Below are 24,691 nucleotides of genomic sequence, written 5' to 3' on the forward strand. Positions count from 1 at the left end.
GAAAGTAAACAAAAAGATATTATTAAAAATAATATATAGTTTTTTTTTTTTTATAGGCAATACCCTCCCTTTCACAAATATCCCTACAATATATGTGTTGGGGATTAGTACAATCTTAATCGTATAAGCAACCTTCAAACAAAAACAATGTCACATTAATTACAGACCTACAAAAGCAAGTGCACGCCCTTGCGGGCGACATTCGGGCTGCCAATGAGCTTGTCGCCTCGTCCGGCCTGCGCAGCAGCTCCTGAGGGTAGGGCTGGTCCGGCTTGGGCCGGGGCTCTTTTAGGGTTTGGGCCAGGCCAACCTTTTTTTTTTTTTTTTTTTCTTCCTTTCCTCGTTAATTAAGTTGCCTGGACTTGCCTAGTCTGACCTTGATAAGGCTAGGGCCAACCCAGTCCAATGCGGCTGGCCCTACAAGGGCCAAGGCCAGGGATCGCCCTACCCAGGAGGGCAATTTTTGAAAGGGTGTGGTATGTATAGAGCCGAGGCTCTAAAAAATCAAATTAGAGCCTGCCTTCAAATAGCGTCGAGAAATACGGTTTCAATATTGAAAAGTTTTGTGATAACCCTAAATTATATATTCATCTTTAGTTACAATATTTAAAGCTTAAAAAATAATGTAGATCGAGCAGATCTATGAAAACTTTAAAATCTTAAAAATTGACAGTCCAAAAATGCGTTACAAGATCACTATTTTCAAAACTTGAAATCCAATTTTTTATCATTTACATGCATCTTGATGTTGGGATGATCAATTTGATGATGTTTGGGCATCAAAACAACTTCTTCTAGTGAAAGTTTTGAGGTAGGCTTTAATTTGATTGTTTAGAGCCTAAGCTCTATATAAACTTTTCTCTTTTCTAAATGTCTATGCCCAACTAAATATAAATTACGTGTAAAATATGTACACCAAATTTATATAAATTATGTATCTACAGGAGATCTACCATCCCCAAGTACATATAACCATAGAAGTTCACCATCGATTCTAGGACACTCTGACAAGGGCGGCCTTTGTGACTCTGTATTGCATACCGTCTCAGTTTTCACCTGATAAAGAACACAAAATCCATTTAAAAAAAGTAGCCCATACATAAGTTCTATACTTCTATTCATACTTCAATTTTAATCAAGAGTTGTTTATACAAGATATCAGCCTCAAACAATAAAAAAAAGTAAATTGCATTCCAACACTAGTGTTGGAAATTACTAAGATGCTCAAATTATAAAATTGGAAGCTCCAAAATTGAAATAGAATTGCAGATCTATAAACAACTGAAAACCTTAAAAGTGGATGGTTTAAATAATACGATACAAGTCAACAAGTTAAAACTATTTTTAAGACTCAAAATCCTTTTTATTTTTTCTATAATCATACAACTTGAGCTTGAGATGATTAATTAAAGAATTTCCTCACATTGAGGCAATATTTTCCAATAAATTTCTTGGGTATGTCTTTTTATTATATAGGGGTATCAACGGGTCGGGTTGGATCCGGGTCATGTCCACATGGACCAGGACCCAATAGTGTTCGAGTCCAATATTTGGACTTGGATCCGGACCCGGACCCGGGTAAAATTATTGGAACCATACACGGACCCAACCCAGGTCCGGGTCCATTACCACCCCTACTATTATAGTATACCATTGATGAATTTTATGAACCTTTTCCTTTAATCAAAGGGGCATCGCAAATGATAATTCAAAAAGAAAAGTGACAAAATCAATCTTTGTGCAACGATAACAAGATGCAAAATTTTTGTTCATGTATCTTTGCTCTGATATTTGCTTGTGAAGCCTTTCAAAATTTTGATACGAAGCCTTCGCAACAGTGCAGCTTTTGATTTTTGTTATACTGTTTTACATGATATGAACTGTCGGTCGAGGGATCCGGGTTTATAGCATTAAGCAATGTTTGAGACCCCGAACTATGACTCGAAAGGGCCATCCGGGATATGGGTCTTGATCTTAAAATCACCGATCAGGAGTGGCGCTCGGGATGATAGAATGCCAATGAGGAAATAAAAACTTAAGGAAAAATAAAAAATAAAAAATAAAAAATAATTAAAACTAAAGTGGGGCTAGGTTGACCTTATTCTACCTAAGAACCAGCAAATTCCTATCGTGAATCACAGTTTCGATATGTATAAGGAAGCAGACCAGCCCCCTAAATCTGATCTAAATCAAGTGATTCGAATTTGGATTGATGTTTTTAAAACCCTAGCTTTAGGTGTCAAAATAAATGTTAAGAACAAAACTCCTTTTCATTGAAAAAAAAAAGAAAAAAAAAAGAAAAAGAAAATTTATGTCTTCCGACACATGCTAATTCATACAAGCTCATGCAAAAAGATAATCCAATATTGATTGGACAACGCTGACCCATTCCTGACACGATAAGGTTTAAGTAAGACTCGGACCAAGTTCGGGTCAAAGTCAATTGGAACCGAACCTGATGTGCAGGCTGGGTTTGGCCCGGCTCTATAGATAGAAAATATATACATTCTTTTATATATATTTTATAAAATCTAACTAGTATTACTTATATGTAATATATTCGGCTCAGGCCAGTTCGGTTGGCCTCAACCCAAAGACCCGATAGAATCCAACTTGGGTAACTAGATTTAGTCGGGTCAAGGTCAAATAGACCTAAGCTCAACCCGGATCTATTATCTAGGTCCTGACTGGTCGAGTTGACTTGTTGGATCCACCCACGGGTCAACCCGAAGCAATTCCCACGGCTAATAAACAGGGGGGCAACACAAGGACTTTTGCAGAGCCACCATTGTTTGAGGTTCACATAAGTCATTCCATAACATGCCCTATGTCCACATAAGACGATTAGTACGACCGATTCGGACTAGATCGGCTGATTAGTGCCTCTGAATTTTTTTAAAAAATACAATTTTGGTAAAAAAGTTTTAAAAAACTCTAGAAATAAAAAAAATATCCCAAAAAAATTGTAAACGAATGTTTGAAATTTACATGTATTGTTTTTTTATATTGTCACATAATAATAATAATAATAATAATAATAATAATAATAATAATAATAATAATAATAATTATAAGCATAATTGGGTTTCAAACAAAATGATTAGGCACCTAATGCAATACTTTTTTAGTGATCAATATATTATTAATATATACAAATATTATTCATAAAGTAAATATAAATATATAATATATAATATGATATAATATTATAAATTAGTATAATATTTCATCTCAAGGCCATGCTTGTTTTTTTGGGTATTTTGGAATTCAATTAAAAATGGGTGCAGTTTGTATAAAGTTGCAACCTTAAATAATCCAATTAAGGTGCACCTCCAAATTTTATCATAACATATAATTTTGTTGTAAAAAATTCTTAAGATTATCTGAAAATCTATTTTCATCTCTAATTAAAAAATTTCAAACTCCAAAAATGGTTAAAATCAAGTAGATATATAAGCATATGAAAATAGATGGTCTAGATAATGTATTGCAAGATGCACTATTTCTGAAATTCAAAATCTTTTTTTTTCCTTTATATTCATACATCTCAATGTCGAAATGATCAATTAAAGGGTTTTTCAACATTAAAACAACATTTTTCGATGGATTTTTTAGGATTATCTCAAAATATATTTTTATATTTAATTATAAAATTTTAAATTTTAAAAATGGTTAAAATCAAGTAGATCAATAAACATATGAAAATCTTGAAAATGGACGGTATAGATAATATGTTGTAAAATACACTATTTATGAGACTTAAAATCTATTTATTTTTCTTGGACATACATCTCGATGTCGAGATGATTAATCAAAGGGTTTTTCAACATTAAAACTACCTCTTCCGATGGATTTTTGAAATGCATTCGTAGTACTACATTATAAGGTTGCATCCTTATATAAACTTTTTCCCTCTCTCATTTATGTGTGCCCCTCGAGGGTAGGTAGTGTAGGTATTAGATGGAAGATCAAATCAGATCAACAACAAATACATTTTATATCCCCCCGAGTTGAGGGACTTATAGGCTTGGCACTTTGTTGCGCCCGACCAACTCTGATGCATCTGGGTCTATTTGCCCAAGGCGGCAAACCTTGCAGTTAGCTAAGAAAGAATTTGTAATAATATATAAAGTTTTAAGTAGAAAAATAAATGAATAGAAAAAAAAAAGAAAGAGAAATATATAAAAAATGTTATAAGAACAGCTTTGCAAACACTTATAGGCCGATTTTTTGAACAAATAGCCAATTAGTCCAATTAATCATCCGATTGGTGTACTAAAAAAAAAATCCTGCATACATAACCGTTGGAATAGGGCCAAATCGAGATCAGCCATTCCCGAATTAATCGGCCAATTTTTTTTAAAAAAATCGGTCAATCTTTTAAACATTGCATAAAAGCAAGCCTCCCCTATGTCCCATAACATGGCCTATGCCCTATCCCGAGGGTAGGAAGGTCCATAATCGAGTCGTAATCACGGTGAAGGTGAAAAAACGAGCATTATCACTCACGAAAGTTATGCTCAAAGGCCGCCTCAGAGGTAGAAAGCCGAAGAGGCCTATGTCTGTAAAGGCTGACTCCAGTATATACGTGCCAGTCCCGACCTCTCCATCCTAAATGTGAAACATTGTAGAGCCACCATTGTTCTATGGGTAAAATTTTAAACAGGAAATATCTTAAATGTATCTTGAAAAAATCACTTTACTTTAATATAAAACCAACAACATATAAAGGATCCGCATTCAACCTCATCGAGTGAATGTGGATATTATGTCTGTACACATAAAACATCCACATCCATAAAAAAAGGTTCGAAAACAATCCCCCTGAACCTGTTAATATTTTGGAAAATTTATGTCTGTACCATATTTAAATATGGTAATTATAGGAAAGTCAAAATCTTTGTATTTTAGACAATGGTCAACCTTTGTATACCAATATCTCCAATGCCAAAACGACCCAACGAATACTCCCATGACGCCATTCAAGCTTTTTATGTCCTAGGTTGTCAAGCCCCACTCTACCACAAAAACTTTTAAAATTTGGGGAAATTTTCTTAAAATCTAGAAGCTTAGATAGACTTTCAATTTTGAAAAAGCATGAGAGTGCTCACAGGATAAAAGAAATGCGTAACAAACTTCAAAAAATTTGCAGTTCAACGAAACAACTGGAACATAACTATATAAAGTAGAGATATTAGTAAGTAGTTGGGAAGGTCTGACATTAGAGATATCAGACCATCCAATTTTGTGTTATTTTAAGAAAATTTCGGTTCAATGTCTCCAACATCAAACTATGCACTTTAAAATAAAATATAAAGCATAGAAATGTCTGAGGATGCAAAAATCAGTCCAATGCTTTCATTATCAGACCAAGGGTCAAAATAGCAAATAAAATAAAATAAAAGCGTAAGGTGCTTCAAAATAAAAGAACCATTCCAATGGTGCAAACATCATAATAGTATACCACTGCATATATTTTCCACAAATTTGGACCAATCCATAATTATCAATGATTTAAAAATCGTCAGGTCGGCACAAAATCGTCCTTTTCGACCCAAGAATCTATCACCACGTGCCAATTCTATCAATATATCAAAAACTGTCTTGGTCTAAAAGAGAACCGGCAATTTGCTATAGTGAAAACACCGTTTTGCTATAGTAAAAACATTGATTACTTATCCAAACCAATTCTTGACCGATTCACTGTTTTTACACACTTTTTCACCAGTTCACTATTTTTTCTAGACATTAAAGTGACGATCCGAACCACCGATTTACCGATCCAAATCGGTTTCTGAGGTGGACGATCCTGGTCACCTATCCGTTTTTTATAATTACCATATTTAATGATATACTTTTTCCTAATATTTTTTAATGGCTAGTTTGCTCTTACACCATAAACTCATTCCAAATATAAACGTTCCACAGATAACACGTTTGTGGTGGTTCACCATGCAAACTTTTCACCACGTTTTGGTGCCTTCTTTCATAGAGGTGTATTGGTATGGACCCGGTTTCTATGCTGCCAAGCCTGCATATATAGAAATGCGGGCCTCTTAATAAATCTATTTTTGAGATGGATTTCAAGACTTAATTTTTAAAGACATGCAATCGTTAACATGGAAATAATGAAGATGAAAAAATAAAAAAATTTATAATAATAATTCTCTTAGGAAAACATTTGGACCGTTAGTTTCCAATCTTTTCAGATGGAACACGTACTTGCAACATCTTTAAGATGCAAGGTTTACACTTTCTAAACCGCATATGTAGAATGCAGTCCAACCCGCATGAAACAATTTTCCCATGAGTATTGCCAGCTTCCATACTATTAGCAAAATGGAAATTCGTTCAATGCGTTGAATAAACAAAAAGTATTATAAAAGAGTTATATAGTCTCAAGCATTTAATTTACCAAAATAAAATTATGGGTTGAGAAAAAATAAAGATTATATTACCTTACAGTATACTTCTGTTGTAAATTTATTAGGTAATCCATATGCACTGGTTGACTCATTTTCTACTAATCACCGTTTGACTTCTTTCTTCAACATACTCTTCTGTACCAATTTTACCTCGTTTAATTAACTTTCATCTTTCTCCTCATACACCCATAAACTTACTAGTATTAAAAACTCTTCTCATATATTTACAACGTAAACTATGGGGATGCCAAAACTCATCTCCTAAACACACGCTCTCTTAAGCCATGTGCGTACAAACATATTAACTCTTCTTTATCTCTCTCCCCCAACCATGTTTCTCTATTCTCCTTTTCAAGAAATTATTTTTTAAAATAATAATTTATAAAATAAATTTCTTATAATTATCATCAGTAATTTTAAGAAATAAAAAAAAGGCTCTACTCTCCTTTTGTAACTATAGCTATTTAGTAAAAAATCTAAACTAGCTATTACACATTGTTAATACAATTAATTCAACGAATGTGTAAAGTGGTTAGGTAGGAAAGTAATAACCAACGAATTGTAAAAACAATGGGTAATAATTACCTTAGATTTTTTATCAAATAACCAGTAGTTTATTTCTTAAGGATATAAATGATAATTAGAATAAAAAAACTTTATAAGTAAAATTTTTTAAGAGAAAGAAAATAGAGAAACATAAGAGGGAGGGAGTAAGAGTAAATATATTTGCACGCATATTAACCAAAAACAAGGAAGAGTTAATATATTTACATACATATTACCCAAGAAAGAAAGAGAGAGTAGAATATGACTTTTGGTATTCTCGATAGCTTGTATTTTAAATATAAGAACTAAGAGATATAGGATATTCGACATCAAAAATTTTATGGGGTGTGAGAAGAGAAAGTACGAGAGATGAATGATAATTAAACGATGTAAAACACCAATACAAAAAAGTTTTCTGAAGAGAGGCCAAAGATGAAAGTAGAAAATGAGTCAATCATAAATCTAGATCCATAGTAAATCAACAGGAGAGATCTACGATAAAGTAAGATAATGTTTATTTTAGCAAATTAAACGCTCAAGACTATGTGCACGTGCATTTTTCTACTACAGATAACAGTTAATGGGGGTGAGTAACAAGCCTTAACATATAGAGCTCATTTTAATTTTCACATAGAATATTTTAAGAGGAAATGAGAGACGCCGTTTTCACTCACTAGAAAATTTTGATGTATAAGTAACAAAAACAGGGGAATCCATGGCACTCATTTTTTAGGTCCATAATTTTGGAAAGGATCAACCTTTAACCGGCTCAAATTAAGGTCCATTGGCCACTTAATCAATTTGATAGCAAGATCAAAAACATTTAATGCAACTCGCTGTTCTTGCCAACTCAGTTTAGCCAGTGAATCAAATGTTACTTGCTTATATGCACATAGGATCCATAAGGACCACAAAGATTCTAGTGGTCAAGGATACAAATTAAATTTTGTTTTGAAACAAAAATCGAATAAATTAACAAAACATTCTCCTCATATACTTTAATTACATGTAGTCTCAAAGTAAGCCTTATCTTCATGACAAAAAGAAGGAACCACCATTATTTCAATTGGGTAGGACTTTTTAGGGGTTTCAAGGTTGTCCAATCAAGGATCAATAAACCATATCCAGACTATATATGCACATTATTATAAGGATAAATGTGTAAGAAGACTGTTCTCTTTTTGCACAAAAAACTCACACTTTCGGTCCATGGATATGAAAAGACGCAATTAGAATTGTGTCATTGATCGGGCTCAAAATCCAAAAACAAAATTTTCAAACCCATTGACTCATCCCAAATTGCCAGATTTCACATTTGACAGCTAAACTCAATTACACCTTTATACAAAAAAATATACAATTTTATATTATATAATCCCTTATTAAAAGGCTTGTATACTATATGATAATATATCATTTTGTACAATGTTAAAATTATCAATAGCCATCATATGCGAAATATGACAACTTGAAGTGCGTCACAAAGTTAAAAAAATCATTATTTTTAAGCTTTAAGCCGAATCAATGGAACATCCCCAACCACACCATTTCACATCCAATGACGAATTCATTGTGACTACCTCGCACAAAAAATGAAGTCTTATTATATATTTCTCCTTAGATATATGTGTTTAAACATAAACCATTATCAATAAAAAAATAAGCTTTACATTACGATATATTTGAGGGTAATTTATGCACATATCCTGTAGAACTATTGATATTTAAAATCCCATCAAAATTTTTATTTTTATTTGGTTGAAACCACTTTTCTGTTTTCTTATTTTTCACCAAATTGCCCCTACTACAGGCCTTGAAAATAATAAGTTATTCTGAATATCAACTTCAAAGCTTGAAGATAGTAAGTTGCCGAATATCTAACTTCAATTGGTTTTAGTCGACTTCAAAGTTTCAATGTCCAAAATTGATATACATAATGCACATCCCCGACTTACGTGAAGTTGATATACACAATGCACATCCCCCACTTACGTGATGTACACCATAGTAGGGTACACGCTGGGCCCATGATATAAACCGCAACATGGTACATGTTGTACATCTAAGAGACACCAAATCACAGTTACGGTCTACTTTTTCTTGAAGTCCTAGATTCACTAACCACTCGTTGACGACCTACTACCACCTACTCCTTTCCCCCCCCCCTTTTAAATCATCATTTTTAAATCATCATTAAATAGCATAAATTCAAAATTCATAAAAGGTTTTGATAAGATAAAAATTTTATATTGACCGTCTACTGACACAATCCACTTTCTTTTCTTAGCTTGAAAAGGGTTAAAAAATAGCGTCCATACTATGTTTCATATATATTTTTTTTTTCAAAAAACGTAGTGTCCATACCATATGACTCATGAATACATCGACCCAAATTGGATATGGGCTAATTTGAGAGCAATTTGGTTTTTCCTTTTAATTCATAAATTCAATTCACGTGTAAATGCAATTCAATTGTCACTCTCATCACCGTTGAAACAATTGATTAAGCAATGATGACACACATCCTTGCCTGCTTTATGGTCATTGATCATAGTAGTTTTCCTCCCTAATATTTTTTTCAGTCTTGAGAAAAATATAACCCCAATTATTACAAAAATTACTATTATTATCATTACATCTCTAATTGGACCCCCACTTGACCAGAAATTTGCCTAAATTTATGGGATATGTTAGTGAAAACTACATTATTGCTAAATATCAAGTTAAAAACTCTCTTAGAATAAAAAAAGCAAAAACCTCATTAAATACATGAAACAGTATGGAGGCAATAATACATAGCCTCCGGGCAATAGGGGCACGCGCACTAGTTTTCGGTTCTCGTGATTTGTAGTGACCAAGTGCACATGCCTCTAAATTTTAAGAGTGCCCAAAAGATTAATCTGCTCCAATTGGAGCACAATGTGCCCTTAGTCCGTCGGTAAAGCCCTATCTAGGAGTACATTAAGAGTTACGACCTCAAATTTTTGGGCAAGTCACCCCTTGCATCAATTTATCTATCAACTTAAAAAATTCAAATATAAAAAAGAAGAAATTCATATGTGCAGTTCACATCTGCTTGAAAAAAAAACATCCTAATATTGAACAGACTTCTGGATTATTCTAATAATGTAATCTTCAATTAAAAATCCTCTCTTTTCTCATGAAAAATTACACCTAGTGACTCCAAAGTCCATTTGAAATTTTCAGATAAAAGATCTTAATGGTCTTTGGCCTGATGCATTAAATGTATGTGCAAAAATACCATGTTCCGGTGCGAGCATACCATACAACCAACTTCCGAGGGCAAAGAAGTAATTTAAGAAAATTTTCCATCCCATGTTTTGATATTTATCTGCATGTCATCACATGATTATTTATATGAAAAAAAAAGTCTCAAGTTCTTGAAAACCCAGATCTTGCCCTGCAAAATTAGATACCTTTGTTCCATCTTAGGATTTTTTTTTTTTGAGGCATCCTATTTAACTCTTTTTCCTTCGAAATTGGTCCAAAAAAAATTTATAACAAGAGGTTTACCCAAGGGAGCAGATGCACAAAATGCTCACAAGGGACCAGCAAATCTTTTTATTAGTCTATTGCTTGAGGGAGGAAATATATAGCATGCGCCCATGAGATTGGCTGGGGCGCTCTTTAGGGTTACAGAAAGAGCAGTGAGCACCTAATCTAAATTGGAAGAAATTTCTATAAGGCTTAGGATTTATGTAAACCAAATAAAACCTCACCTCAAAATCCTCGTCTAGAAAGCATTTTTCCAACCTCAACAATAAAATTTTAAACTAAAAAAATGTACACATCGTGTGGATCTTTGAACACTTATTTTTAAGGCAAAGTAGACAATCTAGACAACTTGTTAAAACATACATTATTTTTAGAGCTTAAAGTACTAATTTTTTTTCACAACCATAATTTTAAAGCCGAGATGATTGATATAAAGGTTTTCTAACTTTCGCTTGGTTATGAGGTGAAACTTTACTTATTTTGATATAAAGCTGCAGCCCTATCAAACCACATTGAAATTTTGTAGCAAAAGAAAAGAGCATCAGCCGCCCGGAAGAAAGAATTAGGAAGAGAGTCAGATCTAAAACATTTCCTTTTATCTAAAATTAGTAGTATTAGAAAGAGCATAAGCCCAAGAAAAAAGAAAGAGAGAGAGAGGACAAAACCTTGAGACACCTTGAAGTCACGCGTGCCTTTAAATTAGGGTTTTCTTGGTGTTGGATTTTGCAGCCGCCGTCTTGGAAAGATGGAAACTCCCCTCATGGCCGGGACCATCGATGCATGGAAAAAAGAGAGAAATAGAGGAAGTTATAGAGAGATGGTTTCTTAAAAAAATGCTTTCATTGCCATGCAGAGAGTATTTTAAGAAATGTTCATTTGTCATTCACCCACAAACAAACATAAACGACACACCGTATTCTTTTGAGGCCTTCCGCATTAATATTTCACTCAGTTGGCCGTTTCTTCGAGAGAGAGGGGGTAGTGTGAGAAACTTCAAGGTCATGCACAAGGGAGAGAGAGAGAGAGTTTTCTTAGATCTGGGCGATTTGTTTGTCTTAAATTCAGTTGAGTTTTCCACCAAACTGTCCTGTCACCAATAATCTTGTCCAGTTCACACAAGCTCAAGAAATATTAGGTTTAAATTTCACATATGCGATATTGTAAAATCACATAACATGGATACTGGTTTTAAAGAATGAATGACTGAATTTTTTTTCAATATTTTTGGCTCACGTTCCATAGGAGCACAAGTCAGAAAGATTGAGAAATAGAACTATAGAAACATTGAGAAATAGAACTATCTGATTTGATTCTTTCTCAATAGCCATAGAGATCTTTTTTGTCCACGGATACTCCTATTACTTTCGTAGTCATTGTAGACACACTAAAGAAATGCCGTGGACTTGGTAAATCCAGTCAGTTTTTGGTTAAACTTTACTCTTGAAGAACTATTATAAAAGGACTTTAATTTTAACTAATACAAATATGCAAACATGTGTTTGGAAGGCTAATTTTAATATTGACATCTCTAACAATTATGTGTCAAATATTTAACACATCGACATTTCTTTATAATGTAGGCATATGCGTCAATAGTTTTTAGCAAATATCGACAAGGATATGACACTCATATCTAACACTTCCTAAAAAAAACTTAGACACTTCTTGTTAACTTTTCTGATGAGATCTGCCATAAAAGTACTTTAATGACACCTAAAACACCACCTCCTCATTTATCTAAATGTTGTAGAGACATGTTGCGTTTGAAAAATCAATTTTAATATTGACGTTTTGAACGCTTGTATCCGTGTCAAATACGCACTTATATTCATATCTTTGTGACACAACTATAAAAATGTGTTTCCTAAAAATGGATACAAATGTAAATATCTAACACAGAAACAAGTGTCAGAAACGTCAATTTCAAAATTGACCTTTCAGACACGACACATCTATACAACATTTCAAAAAAAAAGGCGAAGTGAGATTTTAGGTGACATTAAGTACTTTTATAGCACGATTTCAATATAAAAGGATTCCAACAAGATGTCTAAGTTTCTAAAATATAAGACATGACTATCACTGCCCATAGTGTATCGACATAAGCAAAAAAACCACATCTTGTCCATTAAACATTACTACTTTGGAGTCAAGTTCATGGTCAGTTTTTTTTAGCCCTCTGCATTTCAAACTTGGTGCCCGTTAGATTTGCCCAAGCCCCATCTTTCTTGGGCTCCATAAATAGAGAATTTCCCAACACGACACCAAGGCATGTTCATCCTTTTCTAAAACCAAGCTTAAATAACAACAAAAACAAGAAGGAATCTCGGTTCTTTTTTATCTTGTTTTCCTAATCAGAAGGCATGCGGTTAGAGAGGGAAAGTGACATCTAAAAGTGCTGTTGAGAGAAAGAAAGAGACATCTGAACTTTTGTTTAATGACGTTAGAGACAGGCCCAAGGGAACTCGGGAACATAAGCAGGGCAAAAGGTGGGTTGGGTGCTTAGTTTAGAACCGAATTAGTCTTGGAAATTGCAGAGACAAAAATAGAGTGTGCTGAAAACCGAATTAGACAAGCATAATCAATAAATAATTGGCAAGTGCCTTGAGGGTTTGGGAGATTAATATAAGGGAAAAGATTTAATGAGACCACCCCAAAGCTTTTTTTAAAATGACAAGAGAACCCAACCTTGAGAAATCTTAGAGGGGAACATCTTTCTCTTATAGGACCAAGGATCCTATGAAACAGTGTGGGCCAGACGGCCCTGATTGCATGATGGGACGCAATTGGAACGGACAGCTTTTGCTGAACACAGCAGATAAGTTTTGGCCCACATTTGTCCGAGTTGCCTCGAAACCTTAGAAAATGGCAATTGATTTCCTTTTAGAAAATGGGTGTTTTGTTTACTCCTTTAAATTTGAAGGTTTGGACTGAATTTTGGTTGTAAACGGGCTTTGTAGAAAGGAAAGGAACTTGCATTGTTGAAGAAATAAGAAATTAAAGACATCGTCAGTTTTTCAGTCCATATCAGTTCATTCATTACCAAATTTGCGATTTAAAACTTTGAGAAATGCAAGAATTTGACGAGCAATTCATTGGTCAGAGTCAACAATGGGAAATTGATAGAAGAAAACCCTGCAAATTGTGATAGAAGTGGGTTATTTGTTAACCATTTTAGTTCATTGTTTTGGAATAAATTTCACCTAGAATAGGGGTTTTGTAGAAAGAAAAAGCAATGCTAAGTAGTCCTTATTTGAAAAATGAAAAAGAATAAACTGCTTTCCATAAACCAACCAACTTTATTTTGGTTCATTTATGAGACATTCCACTGAGGAATACACTAATGTAGTATCTTAGCTTATATACCATATTCTTATAGTATTTTAGTTCCTTAACTGCAAAGTTTGTTCTAATCCTTGTTATTTTGAACCTGATTCCAGTCTTCTGCTTTTTAAGGTTTTCTTGTCATTACATCAAAACATCACAGTTGTTCAATCATCTACCCTTCTATATTTTAACTTCAAATTCATAGGCCTTGTCAAGCTTGGCCAAGATCGAAAAGCCTTACCTTATTAAAGAGAGAATCCGCAAGCTCTCTTCCCCAAATGCTGAACTGGCTTGTCTTTCAGTATGTTCCCTCTCTCTGTACACACAAAAAACCAAGCTCAGATAACCAGACAGGGGGAGTCCACAGTCAAGCCTTTCTTGCCTTAAATCCAACGCCCCAATAAACAAAGGACCACCAGCACAAAAAGACACCAAAAGCTCATAAACCACATATTTATATACCAATACAGAGCCTGAAAGATTCATGATTCAGTGATCATATGCGCTCTCTCTGCAAAGAACAGGAGCTTTTTACAGTGGGTTCTTTGCACAGAGAGATATAGAGAGAGCAAACAAATATGGAAGAGGGTTTGTCAGAGTTTTGTATTAAGGGGGGTGTAAAATGTGGGAGATGGAATCCTACTACTGAGCAAGTTAGGGTCCTGACTGATTTGTTCAGAGCAGGGCTTAGGACCCCAACTGCTGAGCAAATTCAGAGGATCTCATCTCAGTTGAGCTTCTATGGAAAGATAGAGAGCAAGAATGTGTTCTATTGGTTTCAAAATCACAAGGCTAGAGAGAGACAGAAGAGAAGAAGAGTGAGTGTGGAGAAGCAACAGCCTGTGCACAGAGAGGAGAAGCAACAACTAATGGCTGCCTGTATGTTTCCAAGCTTTCCTTGTAAGCAAAAGAAACTGCAATGAAAACCTTGGTGAAATCATGGTTTGAAATTTCAAAGAGTTTTTGGGTATTTTTCCATTGACGAAACATTACAGAACTAGGAAGCTTGGACCTTTTGAAAGCCTTCTATCATTGTTAGCACCTTTGACCTAGTAATCTTGAAAACCTTCAAATATAGAAAGCTTTAAGGAACCTAAAACATGGAGGAAATCCTTATTTTTTAATCCAGATTTCAGAAGAAAAAAAGAAAAAAAACACATTTCAGAGACTAGAGACCGTGAATCTTACCCTGGAAAAGTTTTCCTCCATTTTATACAACTTCAAAGAGCTTGTGACCTACAAATATGGTCTAAACTCTAAACCTAGCCTGAAACCTTAAAATAGCATCAAACTACTGCTTATGCTTCTTTTACTGCTAAAGCTAGTGAGGTAACCCTAAACTTCCTCTCTTTTTATTTTCTTACTGAATCCTATTTAAAACCCCGAACTATACTGAACTAGGGATTCCATTCTTGAGAGTATCATTGAAGATCCCTAAATTTCCAGTTTCTTACTTCATTGAGCCTTTGGAAAACCCTAACCCTACTTAGATAAAGCTGCTTTTCTGCCTGAACAGTACATATTGCACTTTATATATCATTTTTTTTTCTCATAAAGCTTCATTTCCTTTCTAAAGCATTTTAAATAAATCTACATTCTATTATAGATTTTTTACTGTCTTAAACCCATCATGATACCTCAGGTTGTGCGTCTTACTCTCATCAAGCATCTTTTTATAAAATCTATTGAGTTAAACGATTATACTTAAAGCTAGTTCTTCCTAAAATATTTTTCCTAAACTTTAGTTTCCACTGTGTTGAGTATTTATTTTTTTTTGAGGAAAAGGTTAACTTTATAGATATAAATTATTGTATTACAATGTCACAAAAATTAACCTAAAGTTCCAGTGTGTTAGAGATTTTCCTTCTCTCCATAACCTAAAGTTCTCTCTCTGGTTTGATCATGCAGTATTTTTCATTATCAAATCAAGCTTCTTTTCTAACCTTGCAAAAACCGAATAAATTTAACAAAGTTAGAGCTTGAAGCGTGCTTTCCTGATGCCCTTTGCCATCTCTATTGTATTCAACATTTTTCTTCACTAAAACCTTCAAAGAAAACTAAAGCTTTCTCTTTGATTTGATAATGCAGTCTTTACAGAGCCAGATCCAGTTCAGTCGGTACTTTACGAAACAGACATTCCCATCAAAACTCTGCAACTATTTCCCCTAAAATCATATGAGAGATCAGAAGAAGAAAAGGTGGAATTACTCTCATTTGGAGCAAAGGACATGCCATTTTCACAAGCTTTCCATTTCTCTCATTTCATCAGTACAAGAGATCCATTAGATCTACGGCTGAGCTCGTGAAATCAAGACCTCGTTCAAAGAATTCAGCAAAAAATCCACAGAAATTACAGTAATAGAAGCCATTGAAAAGGAAACCAATGTTACCATACTAAATTCATGTATTCCCTTTGTTTCCACGAAAAAATCCATAGAATCAAACAAAAGAATGATCACAGAAATCTTACCAGAACTCTGTGTTTCTCTTGATTCCAATCAAATCAGACCCGGAGACGAAAGAATCAAAATGCGATTTGAATGATTTCCTGATATCTCTGCATAATCTAGGGTACAATGTCTGCTTTTTTTTTTTCCCCCAGGATTTGAGGTTTTAAGTTTAAAGAAATGGCAGCGATTAAAGGGCCAGGAAAACATCCTTCATGGTTATTTATTTCGATACGAGACCAACATTCATTTGTTAAAACGCGCGAAAATATGCGTTAAAAACTGTAAATTATATGAGAGACAAAGTTACGAAATTACCCTCTGGCGCATGGGGAACCAGGGAAACGCCCGGGAGAACACCAAAATTACGGTATTAGCGCCTTTCTCATCTCGAGTGCGGTTTGTACCGAGCATAGGCTCTAAACAATCAAATTATAGAGCCTACGTTCAAATAGTGTGAGAAATGTGGTTTTAATATAGGAAATTTTTGTGATAGTTTTAAAATATATTTTTATATTTATTTATAAAATTTAAAACTTTAAAAATAGTGTAGATTGATAAATCTATGAAAACTTATAAATCTTAAAAATTTATAGTCCAAAAATTTGTTACAAAATGCACTATTTCCAAAATTTGAAATCTATAGTTTTTTTATATCCATGCATCTTGATGTCGAGATGATCAATTTGAATATATTTGAGCATCAAAACAACCTCTTCTAGTGAAAATTTTAAAGTAAGCTCTAATTTGATTGTTTAGAGCCTCGACTCTATATAAATTTTTCCCTTCCCAGATGCACGCCGATATCTCTCTTTTTTTTAACGGTGCACACCAATATCCGTCTCTCACCATGATGAAGCCCTTTCATTTGTAGCAATGGTATCTCTCTTGTTTTTGAATTTTTTAAAAAATTTATATTGTTAATTAAATTATCTTTTTAAGAAAATATTTATAATAAAACTCTTTGTTTTTGGTACATGAAAGTCGTTGTAATTATTAATCGGTAGATGTGAAATTAGGTTCCATGGCGCAGCTGGGCAATTCATTTCAATGTATACACAAATATCTCTCTCACCATGATGGAGCCCTTTCATTTGTAGCAATGGTCTCTCTCTTGGTTTTTAATTTTTAAAGGAATTTATTTTGTTAATTAAATAATATTGTTAAGAAAATATTTATAATGAGACTATTTGTTTTTGGTACATGGAAGTCACTGTCATTATTAATCGGTAGATGTGAAATCAGGTTCCATGGTGCAGCTGGGCCATCCTGGACTTGAACCAGAGACCTTGCCCGTGAAGTAAAGCAAGGACTAGACATAAAGTCTGAACTTGAATTTCTCAAACTATATGATACATTTTAAACTATCGAATTTTATATATGATGGCTAAGGATGACGGTGAGTCGTATAAAAAACTAACGATCTTATAATATATAGATGTTATAATATATAATCAGTCTCCACAAAAGGATTTATTCAATGAGAATGTACAAGTAGACATAGAGCGAAAAGAGAAAAGAGAGAACAAAACTAGATAAAACAAAAAGGAAAAGGGAAAATATCTCCATATCTCCTATTTTTCGATTTTAATTTCTTAATAAACTTAAGGTCTCAAAAAATATCTTCCAAATCCCTGGCCACTTTAAACCTATTTTTTAACCTAAACAAATATGAGAAAGACATATTCTTTCTAAACCCAATATCTTCTCTCTCTTTACTTATATACTCCAAACTTTTCTCTTTTTCACTCTTGATGCCTGTTTCACTCTCTCTCTCTCTTTCATCCCGTGTTTATCCAAACACATCTCTCTCTTATGTATTTATCCAAACACTTTTCTCTCTCTTCCAGTGTTTATCAAAACACCTCTCTCTTCCCTCTCGCTAACTTTTCATCACCAAGCATCTCTCTCCTCCCGTATTTATACAAACACCTCTCTTTTCTTGTATTTATCCAAACACTTCTCTCTCTCCTCCGGGTAATCTCTCACTACCAAACATCTCTCTCTTTCTATGTTTATCTAAACACTTCTCTCTTTCTATGTTTATCCAAACACCTCTCTCTTCGTGTGTTTATCCAAACACTTCTCTCTCCTCCCGATAATCTTTCACTACCAACCACCTCACCTCTCTCTTTCTGAGTTTATCCAAACACCTATCTTTCTCTCCATACGGTAATCTCTCACTACTAAATACCTATCTCTTGTTGTGTTTATCCAAACACCTCTCTTTCTCTCTGTATATTTGAGAGGAGAGAAAGTAACGGGAGAGAGATGGGAAACATGAAGAGAGAGAGCAGGAGGAGAGAGAGTGAGGGATTAGAGATAGGAAAGACGGAGAGAAAAGGGGTGGGGGAGAGAAAGAAAGAGAACTTTGAGAGGATGGCTTTTAGAAAAGGTATGCCTTTTTAGATTTGTTTGATATAAAAAAAACATGTTTAAAGTAGCTTAGGGGGTTAGAAGAAATAAATATACAATTTTTATGTTAGAAGATATCTCTTAAATCTTATTTCTATTGTGAAAGGAAACCTAAAAATAAGCCGTAATCAAATATTTTCCCAATGAAAAAAGAGAACCGAAAGGGAGAAGTCATGAGAACGAGAGGAAGGTTGCCAAGGGGTATCTCCAATGCCAATAACTCCTTGGGAAGTGACCTAAGTCTCTTCTCTTGGAGTGGGAGTAGTAAAGCTGGACTCAAAGCTACCTACTGGAATATTTTTCAGTGATTCCCCGGTTTGGCCGAAGTACCGGCTTCTTAATATCTCTTTCTATTTATGAGAGAATTAGAAAAATCTCATCAATTACATCCCTTCATCATCCAACGGATTTGCGTGATTAGTGCACCATGAGATCACATTTGCAAGCTCCTAACCCCTTGTTTAAGAGCTTGTAGTTTTGCCTCATTAGTTGAGCAAACCCCACAAGGACCCGAAAACAAGATTAGGACCCTCTCTCTCTCTTGTTTTTTTTTTTAACATTAACATGGTAATCAGGACCATGTGCAAAGAGCCTAAAATGCAACCAGATTGACTACGAATCAAAATCTATAAACACTTGAAAGCAAATTAAGAGTAATTTTTAGCCAAATTATTAATAAGACCATTTACCTTTAATGCAAAAAAGGCTGGAAGTAACTTTTTGCCGTTGGATGTTAAATAAAAAAGCTGAAGTTCTCCAATTGATCTAATTCCAAGATCTAAAACAAAACTTTTGAATTTTGTGACACATCCCAAATTGTCATATTCACATCTAACAACCATAATATATCGCAGCCTCATTGTACAAAAGTATAGTCCCTTTACGATAAGGGTTGTTGCTTCCCTCTCTCATGAATGTCAGCATTTAGTGTCTCTCTCATTACTTAGAAAATACTTGTTGCTCTCTTTCTTGGGAGAACATAAAGAGTATTGCTTGAATTCTATGCTATATCCTAACATATGTCTAGGGATGGTGTTGGGGCGAGTGTGGTCATTAAAAATATTATTGGTGTTTGTACTAAATATTTTGATATAATAGAACATGAATTTAATAGGAGTGTGGTCCTTTTTTGATATAATAGAACATGAATTTAATAGGAGTGTGGTCCTTTGTGGACCATATTAAGCAAATAACATTTGTTGATACCGAATTAAGCTTTACGAACTAGATCAGTCGGTTGAAAAATACTTATGTTATCTGGATATAGAAAACTATCCGATATGGGTTTTAATAGATCATCCCTTGATGAATCGGAATATGTCTGGATGAGTGAGCCAAGGGACCGTGTGGCCATTGCGTGTGATGGTGGCCTTCGGAGATGGGGGCCAAAATCTCATCTGTGTGCCATCACACGTCATGCATATATGATAATTGTTTGAGAAAGTGAACCACCTTTCAAGATGAAGCTTATGCATATGCGAGAGATACCCTTATACGCCATATGAGATGTGGTCGCATCAGGTCTAGGTGACATTGGTATGTCTCTAGGAGAGAACTTAAAATCCACAAACTGTGATTACGATCCCTTACCCATTGGCTAGTCTTTGGTGACCCACTAATGAGCTTTTGCATGGATTGTGGGACATGGGCAACACTGAGTCGGTTTGAGAAAGTAAGTGTAGACCGTAGTGTACAATTGAAGGTGGAGTGCCCCAATGTTTATTTATTTAATTCGTAGAACATATAGATCATTTTTTCATCTAATGAATTTAATTATGTTTGTTTTATTGATATATAATTTTTAGATTTTTTTTATTTGAATTTTTCTAGATTTCTAGATATTTTATTTATCAAATTTGGATTTATAAAAATATAAACATTTATTTTAGATTGATTTTTATTTAAATTGAAATTTATGAATTTTTAAAAATCATAAAATAATTTTAATTTATTTATTTTTACATGGAAGGCCCAATAAGCATATAGGCCCACCATTGCAATGTGGGTGGAGCCAATGAGTGCCACCTAGAGTGGCACACTCCACTCCAAGGAGTTTTCTTTTTTTTGTGAGATCAAGTTTTGGCTTGAAGATAAAGTTATATAATGTTTTAGAAATTTTTTGCTTTGAGGAAGCTTTGAATGGATTTTGGAAAGTACAATATTATGATTGGAATTACTTTATTGAATGTCTATTGATGGGAAAATGGTTTAGGAAATGGGGATAAAGATTTTAGCACCTTCCACATGATATTGATGACTTATCTATAGAATTGAGGGCTCAAATCTCTTACCCCACAAATCTCCCAATATCAATGGTGCATATTCAATCTCACAAGAAGAGGCAAGCCATGGAAAATCCTAAAAAACCCTAATCCTATTTTTGTATTATAAATAGAGAACCCCATACCCATAAATCTCTACACCAAATATCTCTCTTATCTCTCTAAATATTTCTCTCTCGCTCTCTCTTTAGTAAGCTTAGGGGGGCACGCCCCAACCTAAAAGGTTCATCTCTCTAGAATTTTGGCAAGGGCCACGCCCCACTTAGATCATCTCTCTCTCTAAGTAGATCTAAGGGGCAAGCCCCATCTAGTTGGTATTGATCTCTATCTCTCATATTGTGTTATCTTGATCCTAAAGGTTGGATAGAAGTAAGTAGATGATATCTCTCTTAAACTAGATTTTTTGGGTTATACCTAAGTTTGAAATTTGTGATAAAGAGAAGTTCAAAGTTCTATTAGAGGTTTTGACCTAAACTTGCTTTCCAGGTTGATTGTTGATCCCGGGCCATCGGATGGTGGTGACTCGATGTAGGGTGTAATAAGTCCGGTTGAGGTAATCTTCGCCAATCTCTTTTTGTATTTAATTATATTGTATTTACATTCTCAAACACAAGAATTGTGGTTATTTTTAAATTGATTTAGTGGCATCAAGTTTTTTAAGATCTTAGATTTTGCTAGTTTTATTTTCTTACAAGAGTTTATTGTAATAAAACTACTTGTAAGTGATCTTTGCCAAAAGAAATAAAATGGGCTGAAAAGAAAAGAAAGAAGAAAATGTACCCCTCGGTAAGATCACATTAGCCTTTCTTTCATATGGCAATGGTCCAAGCAAACCATCCCGATCTACCTGACCCTAAAAAACTCAAGCCTGGACTACAAAATGTAGCATGAGGGCTGGGCCAGAGTGGAGCAACCATAGCCCAAGCAGAGGGCCAGGCGGGGCCGGTGCCTAGGCCACAATTGGGCCTGATTTATTTCTTTTCCCCTTGTTTCTCCTTTCTTTTCTATTTTTTCTTAATTTATTAGGTTTGGCTCGTCCTGGACAGAACCAATACCTAGTCTTGGAGCCCTTTAGCCCTTCCTAGGCCATACCAGACACAAGTGGCTTATAAGGATGGGGCTGTGATCACACCAGGGCCAACCCTACCCATGCCCAGCCCATAGCCAGCGCTACATATATCCTATGTTGAATTCAAGCCTTCCTAATCTCAAAGCCTAATAGACGCATCTTGATCTATTGTAAATGTATTTTTGGCTTATAAATATATTTATTTGAATTTAAGTAAAGGTTCAAGAGGGAATATAAGGTATTTATGTGTTTTAGCTAAGAAATAGATCTTTAGGGGAGAACCATCGCATATCTTTGGGAAATTTTATATAGTATGAACCTAAGAGAAGAACAATTTAATATTTTACTTATATCTTTTGACTTAATTTAAAAAATCTCATTGTTATACATTATTTTTGACAGACTTGTATCTCCGGGGCGAATAAGAAGATAGCCGGTAGTAACCTGGTCCCGGTGCCCAAGACGTCGCCAGATCACAGGAACACTGTAGCAATAAGCGTAAAATTGGGCGACCTTTGATGAAGTGTCAGAATGACCTCAAATTACATGAGAGGGTAATTTTGGATACCTTAAGGACATCGATAAAGTTTCGTCACGTTATGATGAGTTTTGATATGATCAGGGTCAAACTTGATTTTCAAATCCAATTCGCATCATGCTGAAAATAGACCATATAACTATAGCCCTATTTTTTGGATCTCAAAATAGTATCAGACCATTGCTATTGGATTCGAAACATTGAAAAATATCCAGGTACCAAATTTTGGCTCAATTGGACCCTCCGGGACCATTATGTGCCTAACTTACCATAAAAGGATGGGTTCTGCACTATTGCGGTGCAGCCTCGATGAACCAGTTTCTATTTATGAAAACTGTATTTTCTCACTTTGGGATGATTTTCAAATGCTCATAACTTGATTGTTTTGAGTCCAATTAAGCTCAAATTCGGACACGAGCTAGATCTCGACGATCTGCTCATTTTGACATATGACATGTATTATGGCGTGACCCGAAACAAGAGAATTTCTAGAGAGAAGATAAGCTCAAAACATGAAAATTCAGATTTTATAAAGAAGAACGTCCAATTCTTTGAGAGGTCAAAGCTCAAGATCCCGAAGTCGAATCGTTGCAATTATAGGTTCGTTGCGACCGTGCTTCGAACAGATACAGTTTGATATAATTTTTATGTATGATCAAAGACAGGATGACACAAATTTTGAGTAAAAAATGACATATTTTTTCGGTCGTCAGAATCCCATTTTCTAGCGATTTCTCAATATTGGAACGTTCTCAAACGGAGACCAAATAGATGAAATTTATTGTAAAATGATCGTGATAATATCCTCTTCAATTTATGATCAAAATGATGACTTGGAACATCATAGATTGTGCCAAATTGGTGGTCGAAGAATCACAAGTTTATAGAACTTGGCCAGATTTTGGGTTCTTCCTAAAAAATCTGTTTCAAGATGATCAAAGGGTATCAAAACGTGCACAATAGTTCAAGCATCGATTCTACGACAATTGATCGTTCGAATTACCACAGTAAGCATTTGAAAAAGCTTCCGAGGCCTAGCAATAGAAAGAGGTCCTTTATGGAGGGATGATTTTGACATTTGTTGAAAAGTGTTGAAGGGTATTTTGGTCATTTGGTCCAAAATAAGATTAATATTTTAATTCATAAAATATACATTTTTTTTTGACAATTTTAGTAGTTTTTTTGCATTCCACCCTTGTTTTGTGGTTGCTCTATATAATGAACTAAAATCATTTGTAATAAAGTTCTTGAACACTCTTGAAAACTTGGTTATTTGCCATAAAATTCTTGAATACTTAAACATTTTAGAGTGAGATTCTTGAGTTCTCAACTTCTTGTTTTCACTTTGCAAGTTCAAGACCAAGTGGATAGGAGAGTGAAACATTTCCTAGATAGAGAAAATACCCCTAGAACCCTACACTTCCTAGAACCCCAAAGTTCCAACCACCTTAAGATTTCCAACTTCCAACCTCGTACTCCCTAGGATTCCTAGCATCCATACACTTTAGAATCCCTAGCTGCCAATCCTACTCCATACAATCTACACCCCACTCTAGTTATCCTACACCCTAGTCTACACCATACACCCTACACCACACACCATAGTGCACCATGTATCTTAGCCTATTCTATACACCTTAGTTCCCATGCACCACACCTCAACCTAACCTACTTAAACCATACACCTAAGCTTTGGACCCTAGTTTTGACCCACCAAGCCCAATATCTCTCTCTCTCTCATGTACATGTAAAGGGACCGATGGATGCACACCTAGGCTCAAACTCGTTCTAGGTCCACTCTCTCTCCTTTCTCTTCTCCCTCCCTTTCTCTTCTTTCACTCATCTCTTCTTTCTCTCTCTCTCTCTCTCTCTCTCTCTCTCTCTCTCTTTCTCTCTCCTGCTTGGACCCAGGGCAGGTCTAAGCCTTCACCCTCCCCCTCCCTCTTTCTCTTTCTCTCTTTCCCTCTCCCTCTCATGTCCAAACTCTCAAACCACAACTAGGGCAGGCCCGGCCTTTTTCTCTCTCACTCTCTCTCATTTTCCCATCTGTCTGTCTCTCTACTCTCTCCATCCGCCCCTCTCTCCACTGTCTCCATCCGCCCCTTTATCTACTCTCTAGCCTACTC

At 34.8% G+C, this 24,691-nt stretch overlaps 1 protein-coding gene and 2 long non-coding RNA genes across 8 annotated transcripts; 2 read left to right on the top strand and 1 right to left on the bottom strand.

Moving 5' to 3' along the window:
- Nucleotides 1-895: 895 nt before the first annotated feature.
- Nucleotides 896-16,529, bottom strand: LOC110007594 (uncharacterized). 5 transcript variants are annotated; one of them, XR_002281570.2, is made up of 3 exons: nucleotides 16,285-16,528; nucleotides 11,153-14,130; nucleotides 896-1,056 (listed from the first exon to the last, which is right to left on the bottom strand). It is a non-coding gene; the product is annotated as an uncharacterized LOC110007594 (long non-coding RNA). The 5 variants fall into 5 exon arrangements; XR_016060252.1 differs by lacking the exon at nucleotides 896-1,056 and adding an exon at nucleotides 4,205-4,611 and having other exon boundaries at nucleotides 16,285-16,529; XR_002281569.2 differs by lacking the exon at nucleotides 896-1,056 and adding an exon at nucleotides 5,649-6,031.
- LOC18437875 (WUSCHEL-related homeobox 5) lies at nucleotides 14,152-16,263 on the top strand. Of its 2 annotated transcripts, none has more exons than XM_088873221.1 (2): nucleotides 14,152-14,714; nucleotides 15,903-16,263. In XM_088873221.1, the coding sequence occupies exons 1-2, from the start codon at nucleotides 14,393-14,395 to the stop codon at nucleotides 16,118-16,120; spliced, it is 540 nt and encodes a 179-aa protein (XP_088729347.1). In that variant the 5' UTR covers nucleotides 14,152-14,392; the 3' UTR covers nucleotides 16,121-16,263. The 2 variants fall into 2 exon arrangements, with proteins under 2 accessions (XP_088729347.1, XP_006848137.2); XM_006848074.4 differs by having other exon boundaries at nucleotides 14,162-14,693.
- Nucleotides 16,530-18,422: 1,893 nt separating the features above from the next.
- LOC148780692 (uncharacterized) lies at nucleotides 18,423-23,032 on the top strand. The gene is made up of 3 exons (XR_016060255.1): nucleotides 18,423-18,656; nucleotides 21,445-21,511; nucleotides 22,430-23,032. It is a non-coding gene; the product is annotated as an uncharacterized LOC148780692 (long non-coding RNA).
- Nucleotides 23,033-24,691: the final 1,659 nt, after the last annotated feature.

This window comes from Amborella trichopoda, chromosome 8, assembly GCF_054954075.1.
Source record: "Amborella trichopoda isolate Santa Cruz 75 chromosome 8, AtrichopodaSantaCruz75HAP2 v2.0, whole genome shotgun sequence".
NCBI lineage: Eukaryota > Viridiplantae > Streptophyta > Magnoliopsida > Amborellales > Amborellaceae > Amborella > Amborella trichopoda.

Excerpts from the sequence above, each read along its gene's own strand:
- LOC18437875 (XM_088873221.1), top strand. The coding sequence starts at position 14,393 with ATGGAAGAGGGTTTGTCAGAGTTTTGTATTAAGGGGGGTGTAAAATGT. Across the intron at positions 14,715-15,902 it reads TATGTTTCCAAGCTTTCCTT|TCTTTACAGAGCCAGATCCA; the intron begins GTAAGCAAAAGA and ends TTGATAATGCAG.